General features: G+C 31.2%; 2 protein-coding genes across 4 annotated transcripts in view; both read right to left on the bottom strand.

Annotated features, from left to right (window-relative positions):
• The window catches only part of LOC126733704 (ras-related protein Rab-27A), a 39,124-nt gene that overhangs the window by 4,782 nt on the left and 7,753 nt on the right, over positions 1 to 26,589 (bottom strand). For 2 of the 3 annotated variants that reach the window (XR_007659832.1, XR_007659835.1), the window contains exon 2: positions 8,217 to 8,284. Coding sequence is in view for 1 of the 3 variants with exons in the window: in XM_050437092.1 (XP_050293049.1) it covers positions 6,552 to 6,666; positions 8,217 to 8,284; positions 10,009 to 10,152 (327 nt within the window). In the remaining 2 variants the exon portion in view is untranslated. Of the gene's footprint in view, positions 1 to 6,551; positions 6,667 to 8,216; positions 8,285 to 10,008; positions 10,265 to 26,589 lie in introns of those variants that run through there. The other variant, XM_050437092.1, reaches the window with a different exon arrangement.
• Positions 11,463 to 13,648, bottom strand: LOC126733740 (uncharacterized). The gene is made up of 3 exons (XM_050437131.1): positions 13,511 to 13,648; positions 13,334 to 13,429; positions 11,463 to 13,281 (listed from the first exon to the last, which is right to left on the bottom strand). Exon 3 carries the CDS (start codon positions 12,558 to 12,560, stop codon positions 11,553 to 11,555), a length of 1,008 nt encoding a protein of 335 aa, XP_050293088.1. The 5' UTR covers positions 12,561 to 13,281; positions 13,334 to 13,429; positions 13,511 to 13,648; the 3' UTR covers positions 11,463 to 11,552.

The following is a 26,589-nucleotide window of genomic DNA, read 5'->3' as shown; positions in this document are numbered from 1 at the left end:
GGTAATAAAATACGTAAAATTTAAGCACTCGTCCAAAATCTCAACTAATGATGCAAAACAAAACAAAATTAATCAGCAACAACAACTATTCAGCCATATTGAAATTCACGTGTTCATGTTGAGCAAGGATTGCACTGTTGCAGTACTTAATTATAATTTTAGAAATACTAGAGAATTGGACACAAGCTATCCCGTATTTTTGCATTCATTTAGACGGAGATGAAAGAATGTTTTCTCTTGACTGCTCTGATAATTAAATACATTTGGCATTGCGAAAGATTAGTACTGTGGCGCCGCCTTAGCTCACCTTTTATAAGGGAAGAGAGAGACAACGAAATACAATATATACAGATTAAAGAGAGCAACAACAATCTAGTTGCACGTCTCTTTGGTTGTCTCTGGAACCACCAACATCGTCAATCAAAAACCAAGACGAGAATCCGATATCCAGGTAGTCCTAACCTAAAAAACGCTACAATATCGCGTGTGTTAACACCTGCTCAATAATGAGCACTTAACTGTACGCATTATTAGTAATGTAGTATTAGTGAGCTTATGGAAGAATGATGATCATAATATTAAGATACGTTTAGCTGCGAAACGCGGGATTAAAACCCGTTTTTGTAAATTAAGTTTAAGTTATTAAGACAAAGTAATTAAGAGGTAGGTAGTTTCTTATCACGTATATGTATATAAACAGTATCATGAAATATTACGTTACAAATGGAAATGAACATTAACTACTAATTTTAAAAAAACACAACAAAAAAAATTACTTCTGCGATCATTGCCATTTAAAAATTATAAAAATTTTCAATTTGTTCTACAAAATACTGTGATAGTTTCACATGAACCCGATTTTATTTATGACTTAAGGGGCAAAAGAAACTTAATATCTGTGGCATTTGGGAGATTTATGTTAACTGCAAAAAATGTTTTTTTTGTTAACTTAATAGTACTAATATAAATAATTTTATATTAGTACTATTAAGTTACTGTTTTAGTACTAATATAAATAATTTTTTATAAATTTTTATTTGATCCAACCATGATAAGTACAGCATTACTAGTAATGCTGTACAGCATTACTAGTAATGCTCGGTTATATATAGTAAGTCGGTTATACTTTGGTAAAATATCGATAAGTCCTACTTGCTTAATATTTGTTTGGTATAATCATGTTAAAATATCATATCATTTTTTTTCATATCATTATCGTTTTTAAAATAAAACTAAGGTAAAACAATTTGATACAATTGTGATAAGTGGTAGTTATCATGTTTAAACCAAATATTATAAAAATTATTTAGATCATTTTGTGTTATGTTCCACTTACCATATTTCTACCAAAAAAAAAATCCGTTTTAATTAGTTGTTTTGTAAATTCTTCTATGTAAGTGGGATATAACATAAATGTACCAATTGTTTTTTCCAGTGTATTTGTACTTATCATAATGACTCGTTAATACTCGTTCGTCGTCGCCAAGACGACAGCGTATTATTGTTCCCTAGGGTTGCCACGAGACGAGACGAGACGAGATTAAGAATTGCCTCGTCTCGTCTCGAAAGTTCGAGACAAATATTTTTCGAGACGAGACGAGACAAGCTTATGTCTCGTCGAGACAAGACCTTATCTTGTCTCGTCTCGTCTCGTCTCGTTTTGTCTCGAAAAGTTCTGATACCTATGTAAAAGCCCAGGATAAAACTTAAAAAAAATTTATAGACCCCAATAAACAAACATATTATAGGTAGTTAAGTATGAAAGTTAAAAAAAATCATATTCGATTTTTAAATTAATTGGGCAGGTAGGCATGTTGGGAAAGATTTTTTTAAGATTTAATAAAATATTTATATGAGCACCCCATTAAAGTCATGCAAAACGCATTTTCCAATAATCTATAGTAAGCAATAATATAAAACAGTCATAGTGTTTTTATAAAAGTGGCAATAGCGGAATATTGAAAATAATATTTTATATGCATTTAAGCTACAGTTGTCAACATACCTATTAACAACAGAAAAATATTAATAAAATATTAGAAAGGTAGGTATTAAATTATTAAATAATATTATTTTTAATAAATTTAATATTGATTTGTTATTCGTTAAGAAAAAGTTATATTATGGTTGTCACAGAACTAAGTATTAAAAAAAACTATTAGTAACAATATTTAATATTTGGTCATTATATGCAGCCATAAACATATTACCCTTTTTTCCCTAGATTTTCAAGTACTCACCAAGTATATTTTACCCAAGAAGTTATGAAAAAAGCTGGCTTGGTTGTTACGAAACACCGGAATAGACTCAACGTAGAATCGGCTCGTTCATTGCTGTGCTTAGATTCATGGTACACTTGTAGATTAAAAGATAAACTAAATATTGACTACTGAAACTTAGCTTTTTATTGGGTATTTATTTATGCCTTTTGGTATTAATAGCAATTTGATCTAAACATTTTACGTACATAGATAAACTGGAACTAAATGTATATTCTAATTAAGTTTATACTTATATCTTACTTGTCATGTTATATTGTTTTTTAAATGTATTTATTTGTTGTTGCTGTTTATAAAATATATTTATTTAACGTAAACTTAATTTGTTCTCGTATTTTTAATATTTAAGTTTCAGAATTTATATTATTTCTTTATAAAGAGTGCAATGTAATAACTATAATGTATCTATTAAAATATTAAACATAAATTTGTATATTTGTTTGGCTCAATATTTTTTTATTCTAAAATTTATAATTTATTATATTTACTTTATTCCATAATTAAGTAAGTAATTATGGAATAAGTTATATAATTAAATAAAGGGTATACCCAGCCTTTGAAGCATGGCTTAGAAGGTTATATAGGAATACTTATTTTAAGACAAAAATTCCAATAATCGTATCGAACATATTACCTGTAGACGTCGACATTTTTCATAGACTTTTTTAACAGATGACAAAGTATCATTCGATTTTGTTTGTTCGAGACGAAAGATAGGTATTAAAAAACATAATATGTATGTGAATATATTATTAAATAGGAGCCTCTTTAAATAATAATTATAAAGCAAATTGCAAAATGTTGCAAAACCAAAACTCTAGGGACAAATCGACACGTTATGAATGCAGTTATTTACCATTTTTCGGAGGGTTTCGATAGAGTTTTGTAACAGTGACGCAACTGTTCCGTCCGGTGAATGCAGGTAATATTCTTAAATTTTTGGTAAATTCAAAAAATATAATAATATATGGTGTTTGTTTAAAATAAGAAAGCCCACCGTTTTATGACACACCTTGTATAAAAACGTTAAGTTGAAAAAAAATGCGCAGCTAAAATAAAAACAGACGTGACTGGTCCAAGAGATTTAAATAAACATACCCCTAAATTCTAAGGATTTTTTTCCAATCTACACACCACCTGTTACACAAATCGTAAGCCCATTTGTATAATAATGGGGAATTAAAAAAATAATCAAAACCTATTCCGTGATTTTAATGACAATTTTACCAATTATTGCTGGAAGCATTTTACATATATCGAGACGTCTCGTCTCGTCTCGTCTCGCCTTGTCTCGAACATTTTTATCTCGTCTCGTCTCGTCTCGAAATTCGAGACAAAATACTTTCGAGACGAGATAAAATGGCTTCGAGACGAGACGAGACATCTCGTGTCTCGTGTCTCGCGGCATCCCTATTGTTCTCCTGATTGGTTTTTAAACAACTGATCACTTTTATAGAGCCGGAACAGACTGATACTTGCCTAAGCCTTGAAAATAATCCACATCTTCCATCGTCACCAACTGATTTCAGTTCTGGATCTAGTGAATTATGGGAACTATCAAAAAAAGAGCAGATGACTGACAATGAAGCTGATGTTTCTGAAGAAACCCAAATTGAGTCAGACGATGACATCCCTTTATCGCTAATTACAAATGCAACTAGAAAGAGAAAAAAAGGGCAGGGTTCAATGCAAAGAAAATTGCGACAAAGTCGTTCTGAAAGTAGAAAAAAAGGCGAGGTGTATGTTACTGCCAAAGGTAAGAGTATTCTAGCAAAAACGTCAAGACCAGTTTCTGAAGGCTGCCGAGCAAAATGCCATTTAAAAACTGCCCATATTGACATGAAGCAAATGTTTACTGACTACAGAAACCTACCAAGTAGAGATATACAGAAAAGGTATTTAGCTAGTTTAATTACAATAAAACCGAAAGAACCCCACAAGGTGTAATAAATCAGCAAAAGATAGACAAATCACAGTACTTTATAAGTTAGACGGCATTAATGGTCACATCTGCAAAACTTGCTTTTTGAACGTTTTTGGTGAAACCAGAGGTTTCTTAGATGATGCTATTAAAAAAAAGAAAATATCCCCTACCTCTATAATCCTGAAGTCCGATTAAAGAGGCACGCTACCTTTAGGCAATAAACGATCAGAAGCGGACATCTTATTTGCTAGAGATTTTATTAATACTTTTCCGGCTTATGAGAGCCATTACTCAAGAAATAATACTACAAAATGATATTTAGCACAACACTTAAACTTCAAGATATTGTATACGCTTTATAAAGAAAAATTCGAGAGTACAAGATCTAATACAACTACAAAGCCTTTGAGTCTAACTGTTTTTCGCAATGTTTTCATAACCTTAAACCTTAAATTTAAGAAACCATACGTGCAAAACGTGTGACGCATTTTCTCTAAAATTAAAATGTTCTGTCGACGAGGAGGAAAAAACCCAATTAAAAACAGAGAGTCAACGACATCAGGACGAGGCTTCCTTTCACTATGCAATAAAAACAGGTGATAAAGAAAAAAGTAAGCAAAGTTTAGGCAGGATTGTAGTAGCGGCATTTGACTTACAAAAGTGTTTGGCTACACCCAACTTGACTGCCAGTGTGTCTTTCTACAAAAGAAAGTTATGGACATTTATTCTGACGATCCGCAATATTACTACAAAAAAAATTTCGTGTTACATATGGCACGAAGGTGTAGCACAACGAGGAGCCGATGAGATCGCATCTTGCTTGTTTCAGTTTATTAAGGACTTACCAGACCATGTGGAAACTCTAATCCTCTATTCTGATACGTGCCCTGGTCAAAATCGAAATAGCATATTACCGATGATGTTTTTAAAAGCACTTGATGACAAGAATACCTTGAAAGAAATTCGTCACAAATTCCTAGTTCCAGGGCATACTTATTTAGAGTGTGATACCGATCATGCCACTATAGAACGGTTTGTGAAAAAACGCAATCCCATAATCTCAGTTCCACAAGACTGGGTGTCTATAACAAAAAATAAAAATGTCTAGCTCTCATTTTTATGTAAAATTTATGAGACAGACAGATTTTTTTGGATTTTCCAAACTTTTAACCACACATTTAATAAAAAGAAATATTGCCAAGGATAAATCATCCTTTGCGTGAAACAGCATATTCTGGTTATACTACAAAAAGGATAATGACATAGGCTTCAAATATACATTAAATTCCGATGAACATTTTCGATTTTTTACCATGCTATAAGAAGAGGCAGATCTTGTTCAATGTCGAATATTGAAATACCTCCAGCATATAACGAGCCTTTAAATATAGACATATTAAAATATCAAGATATTCTTGACCTTCTGCCATTTATTGACCCAATCTATCATGGATTTTACAAAACATTGAAGCACACTCCAACCAAAACACCACAATATGTGAACGACAGTGATGAAAATTTTGATGTCTTTCTTAATTAATAAATTTCAATTTCTAAAATTTGACATTAAGGTTTCAAAAATTGAGGTTTTAGCCAACAGTGTATTAGAGTATTAAGATTTTAGTTAATAAGCTTTTCCATAGAATTATTTTTAATTTTATATGTTTGATACAAATATGATATGTGCCATTTTATTAAAAACAGAATTATGTACACATATTTTGCTTACTATATCTAAATCTTCATATATTCAAGTATTTAATGATAATTACTAGTTTTATTTATTTATTATATGCGATTTAAAAAACCAGCCCACAACTTAAAATGTCTGTACTGAGCAACATTAATTTTGGAGTTATCATGTGTCCCAAATGCCACCCATATATATTTTAATTAAATTTAATTTTATTACTAGGTCTTGCCATTTTTTAAATATATTTTAATTTTAGAAAATCGAAAAATGACCTGCCACCCACATTTGTTTGTATAGCATCGGTTATTGTTTACTGAGATTTCGCTTTTAATAAATTACAAATAAATCTGTGGGAAAATAGCATTAACATAATCCTCAAATAATCAGAATTAAATTTTCGGCAAAATAATAATTATTTTATGTATTTACTTCAGGCCCCTTATTAAAAGGTCATGCGGTAATTTATTCAGGTTTATTTTGCATAATAAGCTATTATATTAGCCTATTAGGTCTAAAAACAGCAATTATACAATATAGTAAACTGAAAAGTATATTACTGGAAAGCGCAAATAAAATAGCAAAATAAAATAAAATTGAAAAATAATTATACAAAAACAAGCTTGGCAAGTCTTAGTAGCAAATCATTTTAGCCTACCCTCAGCTGGTTTATCCAGTTACGGATTTCCAGAAACGATTGCTCATTGGTCAAATCAAAGATCAATATGAAACCCATTGCATCTCTATAAAAAGCTGTGGTAAGGCTGCGGAACCTACATAAAACATATATCTCTAATATGCGGTTTTCTATAGTGTGCATTCTGTAATATTCTATAAATTTTTAATTCAAAAATAAATCTAATTAAAAATAAAAAAATAATAAATTTATTAAAAAATACATTTTTTAAAGAAGTACTTAGACTATAACAAAAATATTTTTTTATTCACCAAATTCTGAACAACTTACACACAATACCTTACTTAAAATACTTATTTGGTGGTCTATTTGAAAATTGCACAACAACAATTTTATTGTTAGTCATTAAACTTGCGAAGAACTTAATTAGAACTGAAATTGTGACACTCAATTTCTTATTTATGTTAGACCCTAGGTAGGTAATTTCAGACGTAAAGGTAGGTATAATACTTACAGACCTAAGATCACAAATTTTGATTCGGACTAAACACAGGTATAAATATATACGCATATTTACATTTTTTGCCATTAGTTGTAGCTACTATATTTTGAAATACAGGTAAGTATTAAATTTCTAATCCGGGTATATACAATACAAATATAACAATGTTGAATCTTTTTATGAGTTTATAGATGATTAGGGTTTTATGGGGGTCAAAAGATCTACGGTATATCTTTGAGTGTACTATAAATAGTCAATACGATTTTAAACCTAACTTTTATCTCTATTACTTTTTTGATCGCTATACTTTACTTTTTCAATAATCAATCAATAATAAAATAGAGACGCGATGTAATTGTGTAATTTTTTTTACTAAAAACTACCTAAATTTCAAATTCACATTTTTAACTTAACGAAGTGGTAAATTATAATCCAAGTGATTTTTCTACTGGTTAACTTTCAGGTACGACACCATAAGTAAGTTCAGTAAATATGGAAAAAAAAATAACCAGGTTGTTCAGAAATTATAGGTGAATAAAAAAAACATACGCCTGGGTTTAAAATATGTCTCTTTCATAATAAAACACCCTGTATGTAAAATAATAAGTCAAACATCCTAAAAAATTACCGTTTGATATACAGTGTTAAAATTAGGCATATACTTTTTTTTGTATAGGTAATCATAGGGAACATATCTTCTTTGTTATTGTTTTAAGTAACGTAAAAAACTATTTTCTTAAATTTTATTATGATATAACATAAAAAATGAAGGAAAAGTTTGAACGAACATTCTCTATAAATACCTAATACTATATGCGCTGTCTGAAGTGAATATTTCAAAATATCAATCAGTGAATTAGCAAGTTATAAATTTAAAATATTAAAATTTTATAATTTTTTTTTTATTTTAATATTTAAAATTTTTTCTAAAATTAACCAATGTAAAAAATCTAAATACATAAATAAACATAAAATAAAAAACATAATAAATGCGAAGTCTAGTATTTTATAGTGCCAAACTCTTGAAAATAGAATGAAGTGGCAACAAAAAATGCTTATTTAAGCCAATAAAGTGCCATTGATTTAAAAAAAAAGGAATCAAATGAGTAAAAAGCTACCAAGACCTAAGACATATAACTAAAATATACTTCCTACATTTACTAAAATATATCCAACTTATGTACCTTTCTTGGCCGGCGGTGTCCCACAACTGCAGGTGAACTCTGTAACTTCGTCCTTTTGCTTGATATATCTAAAAAACATGTTTTATTAGAATACATACACAAATTAAAAAAAAATTATCCTTTATTATAAGATACACTGAAGTTTTTTGTAAATAATTATAGCTAATATCAAGTTTCATCCCAATATTTCAATCTACAAGGTTCAGAAACACTTTTTTTAATTGCATTTTCCTGAAGACACTGAAACACTTCATTAAGAAAGAAAAGTTGCATAGCGATAATAAAAGAAGACTTGCTTTTTGCATCCGGTTGTGTAGAAGCAAATGATAATATTTTGAAACTAGTAAAATTGAACTGCAAAATGTACACTATAGACCCTAAGAAAATTTTTTCCTTACTGAGCACAGAAACAATCAAAAGCAATTTAGTATAAACTTCTGGTATAGCTTAATAGGAAGACAAATAAAATAGGAGCTGTGTTTTATGATGGCACTTTGACCGGAAGGAGATACATATGTTAAACTCATCATATCTGGACCACTGGAAGATGATTTGAATAATGTTAACTTGGAGAGATGGCAACAACAAATTTCAAAATCCCCATGAACTAAATGATATAAGAATAGACTATATTATTATTATATTACTTAATAGACTGTTTAATAATAAATGGATTGCGACAAATGGCCGATTTTTTGGCCAGCTAGGTCACCAAACTAGGGGTTACATAAAGTATGATGTGCATAAAAAAATAAAAACCGTTGATGAACTTCAAACACATATTACCCAAATAATTAGATCAATAGATGGAAGATCAATAATTTAAGCTACATCAGGACACATACTTAAGTGTTCTCAGACATGTGGAAACAAGATGGCAATGTTTTTGCTAATTTATAGTAAATTAAGTAGGTTTACTTGACTAAAGTTATACCAAGGTCTTTTACACTAGATAACACTCCCAGAGGAGTGCCATTAATAGTATAAATATGATTAAGCTGACCTGTGCCTCGAGAGAAAACTATGCAACATTTACTGGTATTCAAGACCATATTATTAGCGGTGCACCAACCAGCAAGCCTATTTAAGTCAAGCTGAAGTTTGAGGCAATAATCCAAATGATACTAGATAATTTAATCATTCAATATTACAAATTGTAATAATTATCTAATATCATTATTAGGCATAGCCAGAGTGAAGGAGATTTGGATCATTTCAAATATTGAAAAGACTGTAAAGAAAAGTTTCAAATCTGGTTCTATCTACTTTCCTAGTCAGTATGCAAAAATGATTTGTATAGCAAAAAAACAAATGATCCCTATCACGAAAATGAATATGGTCATCCAAATTTTTATTCAGTTAAAACATTAGGCATGACATGCTTTAAATTCTGAAAGATTACTGAAGTAAAAGTTTTTAAATTAAACCTAGAAAATCCTACCACCATGACGAACAATGTACGAAAAATTGCCATTAACTATTTATTAAAATTTAAAGTGCTAGAAAAACCTAAAAGGCTAACTACATAAAAGGCTTCGAAAACTATAGAGAGAAAAAAGATTATTTAAATTCTAGTTGGAAATAAAGAAACATTAAAATCTCTGCCCAAAAAATACATTGCGGCAACACTTAATCTACAAAAATTTTACTTAATAATATTTTAAAAACAGTTAAAAACTCCAGAAGCAAGGTAATAAATAACTTAAAGAGATTAGAGAAGTTTAAATTTTACTATCTGCTTTTTAAGCCATCATAAAAAATAACTGAAACAGGTGGAACTGGAAAAACTTACCAGACGTTTTTCACGAAAATCAATACCAACTGTTGATATGAATCTTGAATTAAAGGAACTATCAGTGTACTGGTATAAGAAACTTGTTTTTCCAACTCCCGAATCTCCTAGAGCTAGGAACTTTATTAAATAATCATATTCCATGGCACCGATTTTAAGGAGGAACTAAAAAAAGGAAAATTATTGATGAAACTAAAAGAGCAACCTTCTATCAAGTGCAACAGATTGTATGTTATTAATTTATAAATTGTGTGTGCGAACTACCGTCCAATCGGTTGCTCCCAACGCAGTCGAGAACGCAGCATATGCCGTTTGCACAGCCGACTTTACTCAAGCCGCGAAATGATAACATCGCCAACATGGTTTTGAGATCCATTTTCATTTCAGTTCTCATGGGACTTAATGGGGATCGTTTGAATTCCTCTTTTAAATTTGAGTTTTTAAGTGAAATTTCGGGAAGGAAAGTGAATGCAGTTATTATTAAGAACTTACTAAGTCTTAGTAACATCTCCCAGCCAGTGTCGGTATGTTACATACTATAAGAATAGTGATAAATGGTTATAAATATACCTTGTTTGTAAACAGAAACAGGTGGAACCGGCCGGCTTCTTAAGTTGGTCATTGTGCTATTTATCGATTTTCAAGTTTATTTTACGTATCACTTTTAAGATTTTTGTGTTGTGCTCTTATCTGTGTGATTTGGGATTTCTTGTGAATATCTGGTGTTCCACTAAAACTAGAAACTTATGCCTAAGAGCCAAGGTTAATGTTTTATTCACATCAAAAAATGTAGGTTTTGTTTTATTTATAAACAGAATCGACAACTACCGACCTATCTCCATACTTTGCAATTTTTCCAAAACTTTTGAAACTATTGTTTATAACAGAATTCTTCCCCAAGTTCAATCACTTCTCTCTATACTGCCGTCCAACCCAAAAAAGCGGCATTTGCTTAACGAGCGAAATTGAGATAATAGGGTTTAAAGTTTTTTTCCTGAATCTTTTTTGTTTTTTCTTTTTGATATTTTTAACTGTAGATTTCATTTTAACTGAGCCTGTAGAAATTTATTAATAAGTAAATTTAACAAAATTAAAATAAGAGAAGCTGTGAAGTCACTTACCGCTTATTCGTTTAGGAACTATTAAATAACTTGTTGAGGTTTACTTAGTAATTAAGCAGTATGTGCTATTTTTGTGTTCGAAAATAGACTAAACTGCTGAAATGGTTTAAATATATTTTAGATATGTTTTAAAATACACAAAAATAGTAATGTGGAAGCAAAAATATTTCTCACTGCTTATTCGCTAAGAAACCATTAGACAAAATATTCATACTTGCAAAGTCAATATGCGGTATCTGATGTTCTGATTTCTTTTGTATATATAAAAAAAATGCAAGTTGTAAAATATTTGCTTTCCTAGGGATTGCATAATACATATAAAAAAACAATGACTGAAATTAATACTGTTTTTATTACTCAAGTGAACTTACGAACAGGTATTTAAAATGTTTACCAGTAAATTAATAACTCTATTAAAAATAACTAAGGATCTTCTTCATTAGGTTCACTAAGAGATGGCAAGCTTAGCCAAAACATTTTTCGATTTTCTGGAATAATTTTATCTAGCACTTTTAACACATTTTCTTTTTTATTGTTAGGAAATCCGCGGGGTGCATCAAGACAGGCAAAATTTTTAACCAACTGACTTTTTTTCATAATTTTTTTCTGCAAAAAATCTAGTACTTTGTCTTCTCCTGAAAATGAAGTTTTGTACTTTAATGTAAATTTACCACGTTCCGCAGTAATTTGCACAATGTCGGACAAATAAGGTCGCTTTTGTGTGTGATCATTTAGTTTTTGTCGAGACAAGAAATCCTTCCATTGAAAGAAATCTTGGATATCCATTTTTTTAACATCTACCTTGCCGTTGCAGCAACTACCAACAGCATCCGCAAAATCATCAAAGTCGTAGATTTTTTGTTTGCGCTTCATTGACAATTCCACCTGATGGTGGAAACTATCAGCCGACATGAATGTGTGGCCAGGTTCGAAATAATTGAAACATATGGTCGTCGCTGAGATTTCGTCGGAGTTTATCATTCTCACCAGAAATGTTAAAAGTGCCCAATTCTTGTTTTGGCTAGCACAATTGTCCAACCAAATTATAATTGTTTTAGCGTCTCTATTTGACTTTATAAAGGAGTAAAAAGTGCTAATCAAATCTTCTTTACTGCGTTTGCTTATCGTTTCGTGCCATATAACTGCATACGGTTTGTTCTTAGAAGAAAATTTCCCTGTAACGGGTACAAAGGTTTCGTTGTACGCAATTAGTCTTTGCAAAAAAATTACGCATTTGAACATGTCCATTTGCGGCAACATCACTACTTTTTGCAGATCTGCTGATACACAAATTGTATCTTGGTTAAATGTTTTATCTGAGTGTTCTTTGTATAACTGACGTGATTCATTTACACCAGTTTTATGGTTAATCCAGTTTTTACACGTCTGGCAGGATTCGTTTATATTTTCTTTGTTATGGCCGTGAAACATTTGATCGTTTTACAAGGATCGCACTTCTCGTGCCCTAGTTTTGTAAATAAAATTCGTTTTGCCTTCACTTTTTTTCGGTGGATAGGTTTCGTATGATAATTTTGCATTAGGAAATTTTTTTAGAAATTTTTTCTTGAAATCATTGTACATAAGTGTAATATTGACATCACTACTAAGATAGCGAACATGTGGTGCATGTTCTCTTCGGTATCAATGTGAATTCGGATTCAATGTGAGTATTTATGTCAGTCATCAATTTTATTCGCTGGCTTTTTGCCTTTATTTCCATGTAGCAGTGGAATAAATTGCCCTCTTGGTGTTTTTGATAAAGTATCGTGAAGGACTCTGTCATTGCTTTTCTTATATCCAAGAGTAGTAAGAAAAAATGTTTTACAGACTCCGACCCTCTGATCAGATTTATCATTTGAAAATTATTTAAAAGTATTTTGCTTTGTTGGCTTTTCTCCAGTGGTTCGTTTTGTTTGCAATCGCTCACTCACACACACAATCGACTTTCTTTCGTGATCGGACAATTTCCAAAATTGCGTATTAATTTCTACGTCGATCAAATGCAGATGAACATTTTTTTTGCAAATATCAGCACAACCTGGTAAAATCTTATGATTTTCAGCAATCTTTTCCCTCTTGAGAGTTTTTCTGGCTTCAAAATCAATGACGATTTTTTTTCTTTTTTTGTTTCCTGCAGGTTCACGAGATTCATCTAAAATCAAAATAAATTAGCTCATAATATAAAAAGTTTTAAATTTTTTTACCATTATTATTCAGTGCGTTATTATTAGATATCGAAGCTATGCCACCACTTGCCCCATTTATTGTAATAGCTAAGTTGGTCTGCTCTTCATTAGTTTCTAAAAATAAATGACAAAAAAATTAGTCCTGATGTTTTTTGATATGCCTACAAAACAACCAAATTTTATGTTCTTTTTTACCATTATTATTCAGTCCATTCGGATCAGGATTTGCAACGAATTTTTCCGTTATAAGCATAGGAGGTACATTCTGAGAATCATCGTTGGATCTTTCCTTGGTATAAGATAGTACGGTACAGTTTCTAATATTGAAATCTTCTTCAGGCTTGCTTCCTCTTTTCGTATTAATTCCTTAAATGTTTAACAATTCACATATCAGCGTATAAAAAAAAACTACCTACCATTATTTATTATTAAACCGTCAGCAACTACAACAGGGTTCAAATTATAAGAATTACATCGTTAACTTAAGATCTGTTTGGTATAATATCACCACTTGCCTCATTTATTGTTATGGCTAAGTTGGTCTGCTCTTCTTTACTTCCTAAAAAATAATGACAAATATTAATCCCGATATTTTTTTATTTTGTTCTGGATCACGACCGATAAAAATATTTTAATGAAAAAATAACTGGAACTAGATTTTTTTTATGAAATGGTTTTTAACAATGCCAAGCTTTAGGAACAAGTTTTTTCCTTCTGAACTAAAATAAAATACACCAAATAAACATATTAATAAAAAAAATTGAGCTAAATATACCTTTGTTCTGAACTAATTCTCCATTTGAATGTTTTTCTTTTAAAATTTTTTATTAATAAATTATTTTTTTTATATATATATGTATGTGGTATAAATTTTATCCTTAAATTTAAATCTTAATAATATTGACTTTTTTTAATTTAATTTTTAATCAATGACAAACTGTAAAGGTTCAAATTTTTTTTATTAGGTATATTTACTTACTTAATATTTTATTTTAGGCCCAAAGAAGGAATGAATTAATTTGTTGATATCCATCTCAGAATCATTTTCCGTTCTGCAATTTTAATAAATTAGGCTACTAACTTTTTATCGTCATACCTTTGGTAACTGATATAAATTACTACGAATAATACTAATTAAATAGCATTACCTACCATTTTTCATGATCCCAGCAATTATTAAAGTCATTATTATTGACTGAATCTTTTACAAGGCCTACTAATCTCTTCGTCCTACTACTAAAAGCCATATTAGGTTCCCAACAACAAAAATCTCACACAATTCGTCGTTCTCGTCCTTTCTATGAATGCCATGTTGGCTACATCGAGAGTGTTCAGAGAAGGGTTTTAAAGTTTCTTATGTTTCGTGAGGATGGAATATATCCTGTTAGGGGACATGATCATGATCTGATGTTATAGGTAGATTTAATCTGCAATCTCTGGCCATGAGGAGAACAATTCATTTTGTAACATTCTTATGGAAGTTGTTCAATAATCAAATAAATTCTCTTCCTCTCTTGAACGATATTCTATTTCATGTACCACGATTTGCCTTTAGAGCAAATATCACTTTTGCTTTAGATCGCGCCAGAACTAACATTAGGTTTCAGGATCCCGTATATCAAATGTGCAGAATTTTTAATTCAGTATCATCAACCTGTGACATATTTGTATGCTCCATAAAAGATCTAGTTTTGTCTCTGACAAACCAACAGTTACCATAATTCCTTTTCTCTTCCTTTTTTCCCTTGTCCCATGAATCCCTTTCTTTGTTCATTCTAATGTTAATTTACATCTCCTTTAATTTTGATATATACATGATATTATTAAGTTTTCCTTATTTTTCTTTATTTTTCTTTCTTTTTGTTATTTAATTTATAGTAATTTAATACTTGTTTACACTTTCAAAACATTAATTGTAGATTTTCCTGTAACTGGGCTTTGCCTGTTGGAAATAAACTGCTAAATAATAATAATAATAATAATAATAATAAAGATATTTGGAGGAAATGTGGTAAGGAATACCCATAGTATTAGTAAGTATAGGTAAATCGATTAGCTTTATTTATATATAGGAATAAATTGAAGAATTTTTTTGGCATTTGAAACAGGCCAAGTCCTTGCTGTGTTCCGGGATGTAAATCTAATTACAAAAGTAGTTTAAGAGCAGGGAAGGCAAGTATTTCTGTTTTTGGCTTCCCCAAAGATGAACAACTTAAAATTAAATGGCTAAAAGCCAAACCTAGAGATAATTGGGCTCCTACTCAATATTCTGTGGTTTGTGCCAAGGATTTTGACCTGAATGATATTATCCGTGAAGATGATTACCTTTTATCTGATGGCGCACTTACTAAGATTAGAGTTAAATGCTTGTATAAATATTATTAATCAAATATGAATAGATATAAACCATACCTACTACTCATCTCTAGAGAAGTTTCTTGACCCTTTATATCCCCCTGCGCATATGCATTGCTTAGAGATTATTTTAATCTACCCACCAAGAGGTACCTACAGTATCTTTCTTCTAACTTTGATATGTCACCAAATTCTGACTTAAATAAAACTAACGACACCACTAATTATTTAAACATTGTATCCACTTCTTTAGCACCGACTGAGAAAGTTGTTAATTTATTAATTGATGCAATTTAAATAACTAAAAGACTAGACTATAGGGAAAAAAATCTAATAATGCATTTATATAATTATTAACGGCGCCTATACATATTTGAAACAATAAATCAATCACCTAAATAAAATATTCTCATTTGTAAATAAAGCAAAATCAAAATTGAACGTCCATCTCAGCAGAGCCGCGCTTTCAAAGCGTAAACGGATCCACCAAAACGGATCCGAATCTCTCACGTGGTGTGACGTTGCCAACTGTTATTTCGCGGCTTGAGTAAAGCCGGCTGTGCCGTTTGCCAACGATCTATACTTCGCGCCTCTTAAGCTCGTTACAGACGATGCGCAGTTCGCGATTCGTTATGCACGATTCGTCGAGTTCGTGTAATTGAACAGAGCATACAGTCTGTCCGTTGTTGGTTCATGGTACGTTCATCAGTTCGCAAATATAAAGAGTATTGGAGAGTGACGATGATCTGACTACAGCTTGTACTACATATTTATATAATCTTAGCTCAAAATTACAAGAAGTTAAATAAACGAGAAAAAAACGGAGATGGTGGAGTGTATCAATATTTAAATATATAATAAACAGGTACTTGTTAAGCTCATACGATTCATTTTCTAGAGTTAGTTGTACATACGAGAAAAATCAGCTGGGATAATCTATACTATATTTATATTAATTAATTTAATTTTTATTAACATATAATGCCAATGATCTGCTAAATGAATTATGTTTAGGTAAATTTAAAAATTTGTATCGGATGGTATCTTCAAAATTCTGAAGCAATTAATAGGCTCAGCTACAACTAAACAGACCACTCGCATGAGGCGTACCATTTCTGTCAATTTTAAGATTCCTTGCTTCTGACGAGAGTTATCAAAGTTTGAGTTATTTCTTTAAAATCGCACATACACAGTGCATCCGGAACGTAGAGGATAAATTCAAAAAAAATTAAATAGACCGTTTCTGAAAAAATGTCCGAACCCGCCGATTTTAATATTGGGTTTAGGGTTTTTCTACATGGAATTGAAATATACAGGGTGACTCAAAAAAAAGATATGACGTCATCAATATGTTTTTTAAATGGAAACCACCATTTTTTAATGCAGAATCAGAAAAAACGCATTTTTTTACAGCGGATATGGTACAAATGAATAGTAGTTACATAAGCAATTTTGAACGAAAAATGATGATAAAATGTAGAATTAAAGAAGTACTTTCAGTTGTTATTATCAGTGTCAAAAAGTGAACGTATTTTGGTGCAACTATTTGAAGCATTTTTACATTTGCAAGTGGTGTTTATTCTTTTTGAGAGGCCAAAGCAGTGTCATCCTGTGTTTTATTCGTAACTATGAGAAAATTAACCGAACGTGAAAAAATCAAAATTTTGTGCATGATTGGTTTCGGAAATATGTCGCGTACTCAAAAGGAGGTGGTTCAGTTGTTTATTGCAACTCATCCTGATCGGTCCCCTATTAGCCCAAGCAGAGTTGAAGCAAAGTTTCGTAAATTCGGGCATGTTCGGGATACTCAAAAAGCTGGACGGGGTTCAATAACTGAATAAGATGAGCTTAACGTTCGGTTAACTAAGATAATTCCACAGCCACAATGAACTTTGAATTTTTTGACCATTAATGATGCATAATGCTAATGGACCAGATAAAGTAGAAGAAATCGAAAATTGGCCACGACTCATTGCCAAACACCAAGTGCAAAGTTTCCTCCTGAGTGTCCACTTTCATTTTGTAGACCTCATTTTTAAACCAGCTCCACATACAATAGTCCAGTGGTGTGAAGTCTGGAGATCTTGTAGCCCTACTAATAGGACCACCGCGATCAATCCATAGTTCTGGAAACTCTTCGCCCAAATAATGCTTGACCTGATAAGCGAAATGTGCCGGAGCTCCAGGTACACTGGCATTTTGATGTTTAGAGGAGCTTCCTCTATAATAAAGTTTTTAACTCATTTCACAAAAAAATAAGTCCTCTCTTGTAAGATGATTTTCTAAAATGTGTGGGCAAATCAAATAAATATCGACGATACCACACGTTGTCCTAAAAATTAATTTCGACTATTCCGTGTAGATTTTCGTCTGACTGTACATGAGAGTTGTGAGTATTATTGATGCCATCGGTAAAAACTACGCGCGATAAAACAGGACGATTATTATTTATTCAACTACAAAATTACATACGCCTAACATAATCTCTTATAACCAACTCTTCGTGAGCTGGTCCTTGCGTCATCTACGAAATTCAGTATTCTACTTCTTCTAAAACTTGTCAAGCAGTCGTTTCAGACGTTTTGGTAGAGTTCCGTACAGAGTGTGTTAAGAACTCGAAAATAGACCCGCGAAACATACTGATATTGACACTAACATTAACATATGTCAGAACGACAAAACGGACTAAACAATCGGTACCATATTTGTGATAAGAAGCGGTAAACTATATTCAAAACTTTTAAAAAAGGCTATAATTTAAAAGCAAATGAAAATTGGATAAGACATGTTATTTTAATAAACTTATTGTCATGTGTTCAATACTACTTAAAGATGCCAAGTTGAAATTAGCTTTCAAATTTTGTTTGAATTTAAATGTAGCTAAGTCTTATTCCTGATGAAGTTTCGTTACAAGCGAAACACGTGCAGCTTTTAGACCGATACTTAAACTTTTTATTTATACTGATTTAAAAAAGCCAAATGCCTTTAATTTACCAATTAGTAAGTAATGATAGGAAGATGGTTCCCTGATCACTCTGAATCGTTATATAGATTTCTGATAAGTAGAATTAGGTGGAATGGCACTCCCATTTCGGAGAGTACTTGGCACAACAATTTACGTATTAATTAAAAGTTTTCTAATTTATTATGACATTTTTTTAGTCCTCAGATTGCCATGCGTGATTACCACCGTTAAAATAGGCTCCGGACGAACTTTAAAAAGTTCGTCTGTACTTCATGTAATTTTATAGTTTTGCTTGAGATTTTTTTCATTACATAGTGAAAAAATTGACCATATTATTCATGAGGCGCTTGATTTAATATTTTAATAAGTAAGCAATAATTATAGTTTAAAAAAGAAAAAGAGTTACCATGAATAGTTAAATTATAAGAGAGTAGGTCCGTACGACAGGAAGCGGAAGAAGTAAAGATGGAACCCACCGACAGGTGTTTCTAATTATTTGCCTCTTCAGGGCAGGGTAACCGAAAAATTAAAGGAAAAACCATAAGGGACCGTAAACACGAGCGAACAACCACTTTGTGTAATCAGCTCTGGTATCGTCGATTTTGGAGGTAAAATATTGTTGTCTATTCATTTGGAAAATGCGTAATCTCTAATTCCCCAACCTGTTTAAGTTCAACACAACGGTACTACGAACTATTTTTTAATAAGTAAAAATACAAATGCATTTATTAGTAAAACTTTATTTTATAATGTAACTGAAATCAGTTAGATGACAACTTTGTTTAATTAAATAACAATAACATTTTGATACTACACATAGATAATTGGTGTATATACAATTCATTACTATATTCATTATTTGCGGGTTAACCCTACCAATTAATATAATTTATTATTCTTTATACTACAAAATCATTAATAATATTAATAGGCTAATTGTATCTAGTAAGTAACAGAAATATTTAAATAGTTAGGAAATTTCCGTAAAGCAATAATTACTACTTTATTATTATTATTATTGTTCCATATAAAAAACAAGAATTGCTCTTAATAACTGAAAGAATAAAATGAGATGGTTTAACTTTTGACCACTGGCTCGCTTGATGACGGATAAGTAGTTATTTTTAACTATTTCGGATATTCGATTTGCACTTAGTAGAAGTCATTAATTAGCATAAATAATATAGGTAAAAATTAGACGAATACAATAACACTATAATATAGATGTAGCTAAATTACATACATCCTTATATTTCGAACACAAAAATATAATTATCAAACGTTGTACCTTACCAAACAAATGTGATAAAAAGCTATGAAATAAGGACTATCAAAGGATCTATTAGAGGATAGCAATTACCGTACAGTTTTCTAAAAAAAAAATAAAAAAAGTAATACGAATCTTAAACTTATTATCGTAATAAACTTTAAGGAAACATTATTCAGTTCTAGTTTTTAATCTTACTTATAAAAACAAATTTCAAAGAACACATTATGTGTATCATATCCCCTTTTTAAAAAATTAAGCAGCCAAGAAAGCACCTTTAAGTAATACACTAACATGGTTTTAATAACGAATTAAAATGATCAATTTTTTGCTTTAGGTTATTTTATCACTTTTCATAGTAATAACGCTAATTGCTACCCCTTTAAAAGTTCAATTAATTACTATTATACGTGTCTATAACGTTTATTGGTTATTTAAAAGAACAAATGCTATGTACAATAGACTTTTGAGCAAAATTTCTTACCTAAGTGCATGGATATTGCATGCAAGACACTGATGCACGCAATATCTATTTATAAGTAATATTTTTTTAGGCGTACCTGTATAGTATATAAGCTAGTTTTTTATTCATTTATTTTAAGTACTCATATAACTCAAAGTCTTGACTGAAACATGGAAAAAAGAACATGTAAAGATTCCAATATAAAACTATTTAATACACCTTATAAGAGCGTATCGAATAATTTTAGGCATTAAATTATCAAATCGCATTGCCCTTCTCTATTACAACTTTTCCAAAGAAAAACTAGATTCCACGAAAAACTCACGGAAAATAACTTTTTTTCGTTTAAAATTTTTTAATTAGTCCAGAATTTATTCTTTTTTCTTTAGGTATTCAAACTTTTTAGATGATACGATAATTTGAAAAAACTGCCTAAAATATCATTTTGTTAAAAATACCATAGACGTTTACATTTTATTCTTGATGATATGCGTTACATATCAAGTAAAGTAACTGGTTTCTGACTAATGCCTCAGTTTGTGGAGCGTTCCTACAACTTGATTCAAGTTATATTTTGTATATAGTCACGGCTCGGTACCACACTGATAATTCGTCGACACTGCCAGTGTGTTTGTTTATATCTGATTTTAAGTGATTTTTTTAAATGTTATAGATGAACTCTATCAAAAATAAGGAAATTTGTAATCCAAAGAGAGCGAGACCAATTATATTTAAAGGGAGATTTCTCATTGTTCTCTAGAATATATTAAATATTAGATCATCTATTTGTAATTTTGAAGTCAGAAATATTCTAGGCTACCGTAAAACGGGGTTACTTTGCACTGAGCAGGGAAACTTTGCGCACCGAACATGTAAAATGATATTTTCTGTAATCCTCCTCATAATTTTGTTCAGATATTTCTACTACCTCTAGAACACATAGGCAACACGCGCGCGAATATCCTCCTGGTCGCCAGTTGTTTATCAGCAATTGTCCGAATATTAACCTAGAAATTCTATGATTTTCTGGCTTTGCAAAATCATACTGTGCAGCAAGTCCCAGAGTACAAAAATTGGTAAGTACACGTCTAAAGGCTTATACTATAACCGATTGCGATTTGTAGTTGTTAAAATAACGGGTTTAAACAAGGATAGCAACAAAAAAAAACATTGTTTACATGTCCACTCATCACGTGGAATTGGGTATACTTGGCACCGCTCAAGTGGTGCAAAGAATCCCCAACTTGCAAGTGGTGCAAAGTATCCGCTACTTGTCACGTCCAAACTATTTTCATTTGCAAGAGTAAAAGTTAAATAGGTAAATGGTTTTCAGAAAATGCCCAGACGTTATAAAAGGAAACTGAGATCTCGCAGATATGCAGACTACTCAGAAGAAGATTTGAAGGCATGTTTGTCAGCAATACAAGATGGCATGAACTTGAATGAGTTGCCGCTGAATCCTTTAACATTCCAAGGAGAACTATTTTTTACAAATTAAAAGGAACATACGCTAGAAAACCTGGATACCCATCAATATTCTCTTATGAAGAGGAAAGATGTTTCGTACAATGCATTCATAGCCTTAGTGATTCTGGTTTTCCTGTTACTGGAATGGAATTGCGACAAATAATCAAGAGTTATTTAAATCGCAAAGGAAAAAAAATAACTCGTTTTAGGGATAATACTCCATCAGGTATCGATTGGGTCAAATCATTTTTAACTCGTCATAAGGACCTTACTGCAAGGATAGCCTCGAACATAAAAAGAAGTAGAGCATCACTCAATGCAAACCAAATGACTGAATACATAGAAAATCTAAAACAAACATTAACTGGTGTAGAGCCGCATGCTATTTTTAAATATGACGAGACAAACTTAACCGATGACCCCGGTCAAAAAAAGATATTATCTAAACGTTGTGTTCAGTATCCCGAACGAATTTGTAATTCCTCAAAGAGTAGCATTTCTCTTATGATTTGTGGAAATGCAGCTGGTGAGCTTCTACCTCGTTATGCGGTGTACAAATCCAAGCATTTGTGGGACACCTGGACTGAGAATGGTCCCCCTGGCACGCGTTATGCAAATACCGCATCTGGTTGGTTCGAATCACAGACATTTGCAAATTGGTTCGGCACTCTCCTATTGCCCATGCAGGCCTAAAAAAATTCAGGGAAAGAAGGTCGTTTTGGGAGGCAATTTGTCTTCTCATATTAATGATGAAGTCCTCGATTTATGTCGAAGTCACGACATTGATTTTGTATGTTTGCCTCCGAACAGCACCCACGTTACACAACCGCTAGATGTCGCATTATTTGCCCCCATGAAATGGAGAGACATTTTATCTCAATATAAGGAAACTCATATAGGGAGTAGATCACATGTACTTGAGAAACAGCATTTTCCAATGCTTTTACGCTCATTAATGGAAAAATTCAAAAGAATAGCGCTGAGATATTAAAGTCGGGATTTAGGAAATGCGGTATCGTCCCTTGCGATGTAACACCGCTCTTGGAGCGGTAACAACAACTAAGCAATCTAATATGACGACTGCTAGCGACACAAATAAATCAAGTTCGTCGGATATCGAAAACACTTTCATTAAATATTTAGAAGATAAAAGACAGGAAGCCACACAGTTAAAGCCACGTAGGAAGAAGAAAATAACAGTTTCAGCAGGAGTATTGCCCATCCTGAAATTAGTTTAACAGATCTAATTGGAACATCTACATCCACACCTCTTCAAGCTGTTGAACCAGAAATCGTAGATGATTCAGAGGAGGACATTGTTTTGGACGACCACTTTTCATTAGACAGGGATTCATCAGATGATGAAATAAATGAGATGCAACAGATGATGGAAGAAGAAAAAGAATTTAATGAAAAACTCGTCTCAGGTTCTCTTGGAACAAATATTGTCGAAAAAGTCAAAAACTATGGATTAGATGATGTTAAAAAAGTTGTTGGTGAGTACGTTTTATTTTACTATGAAGATCATGTTTATCCTGGAGTGATAACAGTAATAGAAAACGATGGAGCGATGATCAATGCTATGGCCAGATCGATAAAGTTTTGGAAATGGCCAGAAAGACGTGACGAAATATGGTATTCGTGGGACAACGTAATTAGCGCCATTAGCCCTCCCAAGAAAATGTCCAAACGAGGATTGTACATTGTCCCAGAATGCGACAAATTGTGGTGGGATTAGTTTCAAACGTTGTATTTTTACTATTATAATGTTATAATAAAGTTTGTTCATTTAAATTGTAGCAATTTTCTTTACTTTTATGCTTGTTTCATAAATATATGTAGGTAGGTAGATATAAATTCACAAAACTTGGCCCACGAACATTTTTTCGCGTTTAATTGGTGCAAAGTTTGAAATAATAAGGGTTTTCTATGCACCAGCAAGCATTTAGTAGCCAAATATTAATAAAATATTGAGTGGTGCAAAGTATGACTTTTTTGGGGTATACTTTGCACCACTAATAAAACTAGGTTGTTCTCTTGATTAGGCAATATACGTAACAAATAGCTATAATCAGAGTTATATTACAACCTGCTCAATTGATATTTATAATAAAAAGTTCAGATCTTCTTTCGAGTGACGTTACATCCTGACTAATAAAATGAAACTAAAAAAAAATGGTGCAAAGTAACCCCGTTTTACGGTATATTTCTCTAATTTCAAAGGAAGGAGGAATCGTTGGAATAGACTACGGTTGGTATACTAAATATTTAAGTTATTTGGCGTCCATGCATATTTGATTAAGTTAAAATAAGTAGTTGGATGCTTATTGAATTTTCATCAGAAATTAGCTGCTTCCTAGACCAGTTCAAGCATTTCATTTATTAGTCAAAAGACATTTTTATTTACATATATAAAGTTTTCTAGGAATTTAAAGGTTCATTCTTGTTAAATGTTAAGGTTTTAAGATTATTTAGAAACTATGGTTCATTATTGAATATAATGGGTCACATTCATCATACTTTTTTTATGACAAAATGTTGATCGTCAAATCTTACATAATTTGAACGATATTTTGGAATCCCTTGAAAGTATAGATTTAAGTTTAATAAGAAAACTTGTAAATTGATCATCAAACTATTGGTTCTTTTCTAATTCTTAATTATTTTAAATTAACCATCGTTATAATACACTACGCATTAAAACAATAGACACGCGTTTTTATGTTATACAAACCAGGCAAGAAATTAATTACACTTCTGATGTTGATGCAAAAAATGTTTTTTTATGAAATAACTATTTTTCAGTCAACGCTTCCGAAGTATTCTTTTTATTTCGAAGTTTTGCTAACTAAATTGATTGAAACAATTGATCCCCATAATATATATTTAATTAAAATGTGATTATCCCAATATATCACAAGTTGGAATATTGTTCTTTTAAATAACGAAATTCTTTATTTATTTAACGTTGGGTATAAGGTTGATTTTGAGTCAAGTTTATTAACTTGGACCTTACTTCATAACAGACGATAACTTAAATAAACTTCTAATTCGTCCCTTATTTTATCCGTACATAAAGAATGTATGGCCAATCTTGTACAGAGCCATCAAAAAGTATCGGACTAAATCTATATATACGACTGTTATAAGATGCCCGCTCAACAATTTTAGATATAAATATTCAACCCTTCCCCCACCTATTATTTGACAGATTAAAAAAAAAAGTTTGAAATAAAAAATATTTAGAATTTATCATACTTCAAAATGGCATCATTCTTCTCTAGGATTCACTTTAAATATTTTCAATAAAACTATTTTTTTCTATTTTAATGTTGTATTACGCCCCCTAGCGGTCATCGTACGAACTTGTAAATAATTTCCAACAATTTCTATTTGCCGCTTTTATAAAAATATTTTTTTCCCTATGCTGAGGGATGACTAGTTACTAAGATATGGCCGGCGACCTCTCTTAGTTGTACACCCGGTACAGTAGACTTCACTAGACATCTCCAAATAGTCCATCAGAGAGTAAATAAGGTGATAAAAGGACGACTTCACGATAAAAAGTCATCGTAGAAAGTAGTAGCACAAAAGTATAATTATTCAAAAAAAGCGTACATTAATATTGTTAATTATCTATATCCATGAGTTTATGTACCTTATTTCACCCCTTGCAATTGGCTACATATTTTTAAAATTTAATCTTTAACTGTCGACGGGCGTCAACAACTAACTCAACCATTAATTTAATTGATCGTAATTTTTATAATAGTGATACAAAGAAAGCGATGACGAACACTTAAATGGCAAGAGTTGTTAGGAACATTAGGCATTTATTCATAGATTTAAGCAAAAAGTATAATCATTTTTATTATATACCTAATAAGTTCACGTTTGCTTGAGTCACCCTATATGTGAGAAATATTAATATTCATATCCTGGCCGGCTTCCAGTTTCGCTTAAAAAGAGGAATGTTTGAATTTTTAAGCACGTAAACGTAAATACTTAATAGGCGAAAATTTATTATTTGTGTGCCATATATGTGATTAATTCTTATTTAAAAGTTTGTTTGGCAGTTTAAGAAGACTTTTTATTATATAAATCGAGTATCGAGTATTATTATTTAAAAGATTATAATATATTAATTATACATTGTGTGTGTGGTGTGCCGTTTTCCAATATGGTGAACTGTGCGGTTCTGGGGTGTAAAAATCACACAAAAAAGACAAAAGGAACTAAAATTAAGTATTTTCGATTTTTAAAACAAGAAGACCTTGCTAAACAATGGGTAATTAGGTGTCACCGAGGAGACAAAATTAATCTGAAAAATGGTAGGTGTTCAAAACATGTATTTTAGGTACCAAGGGGGCAGTGTTATTACTAGTTAATACTATTTTGGTGTACATCACATTTTCTATAATTTTGATGATTTTTTTTTGTATGATTTTTTTAATGACTGAGTTTTTGCATAGTTTTTACTATTTGGTGTACAAAATTGTTCTAAGTGGTTGCCCCCTCGTATTAATAAGTACCTTCCTTTATTTTTATGAATTTACCTCTCAATAACTTGTACTTCTCGATTTCAGCATGCATTTGTTCAGAACATTTTGAACAGGATTGTTATGAAGTTCCTTTAAGACAGCGGTTACTGAATTATAATCCAAAGAATACTAGGATTTTAAAAGAAGATGCTTTGCCAACTTTAAATTTGCCATTAGCGAAGTCCTCAATGTCATCACAACTAAAAGAAAATCTTA

This window comes from Anthonomus grandis, chromosome 1, assembly GCF_022605725.1.
Source record: "Anthonomus grandis grandis chromosome 1, icAntGran1.3, whole genome shotgun sequence".
In the NCBI taxonomy this organism is placed as follows: Eukaryota; Metazoa; Arthropoda; class Insecta; order Coleoptera; family Curculionidae; genus Anthonomus; species Anthonomus grandis.
The sequence above is the reverse complement of the archived record's forward strand: the minus strand, read 5'-3'. Positions and strand labels throughout refer to the sequence as shown.

Coding starts and splice junctions, on each gene's coding strand:
- LOC126733740 (XM_050437131.1), bottom strand. CDS start 12,560: ATGTTTCACGGCCATAACAAAGAAAATATAAACGAATCCTGCCAGACG.